This window comes from Bidens hawaiensis, unplaced genomic scaffold, assembly GCF_021521415.1.
Source record: "Bidens hawaiensis isolate Kalapana, Puna unplaced genomic scaffold, B.hawaiensis_p1.1 tig00032462_1, whole genome shotgun sequence".
Taxonomy (NCBI): domain Eukaryota; kingdom Viridiplantae; phylum Streptophyta; class Magnoliopsida; order Asterales; family Asteraceae; genus Bidens; species Bidens hawaiensis.
The window spans coordinates 215,601-220,645 of record NW_027505252.1 but is presented as its reverse complement, the minus strand read 5'-3'; the positions used below and the strand labels follow the sequence as shown (position 1 = coordinate 220,645).

At 31.7% G+C, this 5,045-nt stretch overlaps 1 protein-coding gene across 1 annotated transcript; it reads left to right on the top strand.

The window, feature by feature from the left end:
* The first annotated feature begins 597 nt into the window (after positions 1-597).
* Positions 598-4,545, top strand: LOC143611866 (uncharacterized). The gene is made up of 9 exons (XM_077085988.1): positions 598-729; positions 1,628-1,869; positions 2,245-2,316; positions 2,401-2,468; positions 2,570-2,723; positions 2,810-2,890; positions 2,982-3,071; positions 3,829-4,398; positions 4,432-4,545. The coding sequence occupies exons 2-8, from the start codon at positions 1,633-1,635 to the stop codon at positions 3,892-3,894; spliced, it is 768 nt and encodes a 255-aa protein (XP_076942103.1). The 5' UTR covers positions 598-729; positions 1,628-1,632; the 3' UTR covers positions 3,895-4,398; positions 4,432-4,545.
* Positions 4,546-5,045: the final 500 nt, after the last annotated feature.

The window sequence follows — 5,045 nt, the reverse complement described above, 5'->3', positions numbered from 1 at the left end:
AATATGAGAATATTGATGCATATTTTATGCTAGAGGTAATTAGTTAAAGAATATAAAATATTTGAATAAAATAATAAATACACAAAAAAACTTTCGTAAACAACATATACAAACGAAATTTTTTGTTTATGATCACTTATTTATTAAACAAACTGAACATAAACAAACTTTCCGTCGAACGGTTCACGAACGGTTTGCTGAACGTATGGTTCGTTTACAGCTCTAACCATGGGTCTGCTAGCTTAATGATAGCCCGATTGTTTCTTTTAAAACATATTATCGTTTCAAGCCTCGACGCCTACGACAAATTGGGGGGGGGGAGGGGTGTTTTCACATGCTTGTTAGGGTTTTCCATGCAAAGGTTTTCGAGTTAGACATGATACGTCAGATTAAATCTGGTAAGATTTAAACTTAATTAATTAAAAAAAGTCAATAATTTAAAAAAAGTACAAAATGATAATACCATATACATAAAGACACATGGCACGCAATAGAAGCAAGGGTAATCCAGTCAGCAGTCACGTATGTAAATAATAATAATATAACAATATTATTACAAAATGAAATAAATAATATAATAATATAATAAAAAAATAAAACTGTTTTATTGGATTAGTATAAAATGGGCAAAACCCATGTTCATCAAGAGAGAGAATAATAATAATACGAATTTGAATAACTGAGATTGATCTTCACATATTAGCTTTCAGCATATTCGATTGCGTTATTGTAAGTTAATTAATTAATTAATTAATTCATCTTTTGATTTGTATATTCGGGTTTTTATTTTTGATTAGGTTTCGTTTAATTTGAAGTTATTTCATTTCTCCAGCTTCAATTGATTAATATTTTGATTTACTTTTTTCTCAAATTAGGATTTTTGTTAATCCGGTTAAAAAAACGGACGGTTTGGTTTTATGTTTTTTTAAAGAACCGAACTTACGGTTCGGTTTTGGTGTTTGTATAAGTAAAAACTAAAAAACTGAAAAGACTGAACTGAACAGAAAGTAAATTTTTTCATTTTTTATTTTGTATTTTTTATTTCTAAGTAATTTATAAGAATTTAATGAAAAACCTAATAACGACATTTTGGTTATGACTTACGGTTCGGTTCTGGTTATGCATGTAATAAAAACCGGAAAAAAACAAACTGAATTTATAGATTTTCATTTTATAGTTTAAGTAGTTTATAAGCATTTAGTAAATATATAATTTATAATAATTAATTAGTTATTGATCTATTTAGGCCCAAATTTATTATTTTGGGTCAATTTTTTTTTTGTGGAAAAAAATTTTCAAGCTCAAATGGCAAAACTGTTAAAACCAAGCCGAAATTGATAAAACCGAGGGATTGGTTTTATGTTTTTGAAAAAACCGAACTTACGGTTCGGTTTTGGTTTTGCCTGTAATCAACAAAATGATTACAGTCTTTTTTTCGGGCCTAAATTTTCAAGCTCAAATGTCAAAACAAAAACGAAATAAAACCAAAACCGAAAAGACCGAAATTGAATGGTTTAAAAAATTCAAAAACCAAAGTTTCGGTTTTTGGTTCAGTTTTAGCCCAAAAACTGACCCATACAGAGCCGTGACTGCAGACACCTGATTAAACTTATGTTTATGTGTTCAGGATTAATGGGAGATCATTTCGTATTTCTGGTTGATCGGTTACTTACCGAGTCCACTTTAGAGGCTGCAATCGAAAGCACGAAGCCTTCATATCCTGCAAATGACGCAGTGATCGACTGTTCTTCGGTTACGAATGCTGAAGCTGTTTATGGTCATGGAAAGTTGTTTGAATGTAGGATATGTCAGGATGAAGATTATGATTCGAATATGGAGACTCCTTGTTCTTGTTCCGGTAGCTTAAAGGTAAGTTTACCATAATTAGAAAATATGCTTCGACTCGACTAGTTTTTTATTATTTTTTTATTTTTATTTTATTATTATTTTTTTTATATTGTCGACCATGTCATTTTATCATGATATATAGTTGATTAATAATACATAACTGTTTATTTATAGTTGATTAATAATATATAACCGGTTGCAACTTTAGAAGTATGCTCGTAAATTTAAAACATGCCTAGATATTTTATAACACATTTTAAGGTTATTGGATTAAAAAATAGAAAATAATTATCTTATTTGTATTTTAATTAGGTTTACTTTGTAAATATAAGTTATTTTATCACAATATATATATATAGTTGATTAATAATACAAAAATGATTTTACTTTTTGTAGTATGCGCACCGCCGATGTGTCCAAAGATGGTGTAATGAGAAGGGTGACATAATATGTGAAATATGCCACCAGGTAAGATTTAATCTATTATTTTTGGTAATTTAATATCATGTGTAAAGTTTATATAATCTTGTTTTGGATATAAATTAATTACAGCAATTCAAGCCAGGGTATACTGCACCACCACCTGTATTCCGATTAGGACAAATTCCAACAAGTTTTAGGTAAGTATAAAAGCTTTTGACTTTTAAGGTCAAAGTCAAAATTTTATATCTATTTGACTTTAAAAGTCAAACTGTACACTTTTCGTTTTGTTGTTATTCAGGGGACATTGGCAAATTTCCAGGAGAGATATGAACAATAATCAACAAATAATAACGGTCGTTTCTTCTGATCATAGTTTTCTTGATCAAGAATATGACGAGTATGCAGAGTCCACTGCTAGAAGCATTTTGTGTTTCCGTTCGGTTGCTGTCATTGTAATCTTTCTTCCTCTGAACAAACATACATTTTATAATATTGTAACGTTTTATGAGTTGTGACGTTTCTTAGTTTTTATATGCAGTTTATGATTCTCTTGATCTTGCGTCACACGCTACCCGTGTTTGTTAATGAAGCGGGCAATTACTCTTTACCCGTGATATTGGTGATTACTTATTGTTTTTTAATATTTCTAATAATATTTCATGTTACAAGAAAAAAGATACAGTTTTTAATTGTATTTCATATTGTGACAGTTATTGTTGATAAGAACTTCAGGAATCATTGTACCGATCTACATTATCGTAAGAGCCTTCACAGCTATACTCCATCGGCGACACCAGCTTGTGAGCATACTAATCTACAATTCTTTTTGTTGGATAATGGGTCAAAACGGGTCGGGTCGGTCATGTTGGTCCGACATCATTTGTTCATCTTTTTTGAATAGTGTATTTATAATAATAAAACCTATTGCATTAAAAAAAGATTTTGTTTTTTTGAATAAATTGATTTAGTATGGTGAAGTATCCCGTTTCGATTTTGGGAATTATGTCAAAATATTATATAATTTCTAATCTTTTTTAGATTAATTTTAATATAAATAGGTCAAAATGGCCACCTTTACCGTCTAGGCAAATAAGCCGTAGGACTATACGATATGGAGAAAAATGTATATACGAGCCCATATAAGGTGTTATACAAGCAGTTATACAGACCTGTATAACTTATTGAAACCAATTGATGTGACAGTGGTGTGTTGTGTCAATAGTTATACATGTATGATGTGAAACTTTGCTTACTTTATGCGGGCCATATGATATGAAAAGTTTTGACAGGTATGTGGTCTGCAAAAGTTATACGGGCCGTATAATTTCATATGGCTCGTATGTTGTACAGATTTAAAAGATCTGTGGTCTGCAAAAGTTATAATGGTCGTACAATCTTATACGACCTGTATGATGTGACATGTTTGAAAGGTTTGTAGTCTGCAAAAGTTATTATACGGCCCGTATGATGTGACAGACATGTTGTTGTGCATACTAAGGATGTTGTATCTATAGCATCACCCTTTACTAATTTTGTTTTGTGTTAAACTTTTGCTAGGCTTTAAATTCATCGACATCATCTTTATCTTCTTCTGATGAGGAAGCTGGTGCTACACAAGTGTAGCCTTACCTGCACACAATTTGGAGTCGTGCTAATTACTCGTGTTTATCTCGATTTGTACCGTTAATCAAGTTTCCTTGAAGGTGGTGCTCAGATTAGAACACGTGCAGCTCGTTGTTAATTGAGTTTTTAAATATGCACCCATCAAGGTTAGATTTTGTGTTTAATCGTGTACTTTTGTTGCAATATATGCCTATGCATAAGGGTATCTTTGAAATGTTTTATATAGCGGTTTTCTGTAATCTTCATGTACAGGTTGTTTATTCAGTTTTCTATATATGTAAATGTTGCATCTTTAAATCTACAATGGGACTTATATGAGCATGAAATGATGAAATGGCAAGTTTTTTTTTTTTTTTTTTTTTTAACTGTAAACATGTTCGTCTCGAATGTGATTTGATCCATGATGCTACTAGGCGAGCTGACATTTGTTTAAGCCATGTTTTAGATTGTTATTATATGTTCGGTTTGAACAGTCGATTTGTCCATGTTTTAGATGGTTATTGTGTTGGTGATTTCATCTATGTTCACGATTTTAAGAAAATTATCTATTTTCGGTTTTATGTATGGGATCGGTCCAGTTATAAGTGGATTTCTGGTTTTACATTCGGGTTTCAACTTTCAAATGTTTCGAGCGAAAAAATTGGTCCAAAATAGAAATTCGGTCAAAATATTTGTTGCTCACTTATTAATAAATTGACCGTCCAAGATGTTTACATAGTAAAAAGCTAGAACTTGGGACTCTTCAGATACCTTTTAGGTGCTTTAGCACCAGACCATTTTGTGATTCGTTGAATTATTGTTTAGATACGTTGGTGACTGTTGTTGCCATAAGTATATTTTTAATGGTAAACTCGACATTAATATTGAAGAAACACTAATGACCCCGGGCAGATTACGGATAATCTGGGGGTTAAATAGATGTTTCCCACGAGGGGTTAGGTCCGGCAAAGATGGTTCTTCTGATGACCTGCAAAACAGACACCGTGAGCTCGTCACTGAGAAGGGGGGTACCTCCTTGTGACCATCCTCCGGCGTGAGAATCAGACTAGATTGCTCTGAATATAAGTGTATATATTGAGAGATTGCTAGAGAAGATAAGATGTGATAAGATAAGATAATGTGTCCATACCATTCCAAGGTGTTGGAGTATT

Bases quoted from the DNA above. Each gene is read 5' to 3' on its own strand.
- LOC143611866 (XM_077085988.1), top strand. From the start codon at position 1,633: ATGGGAGATCATTTCGTATTTCTGGTTGATCGGTTACTTACCGAGTCC. The intron at 1,870-2,244 runs GTAAGTTTACCA...TACTTTTTGTAG, and splicing joins CTTGTTCCGGTAGCTTAAAG to TATGCGCACCGCCGATGTGT. The intron at 2,317-2,400 runs GTAAGATTTAAT...AATTAATTACAG, and splicing joins TATGTGAAATATGCCACCAG to CAATTCAAGCCAGGGTATAC.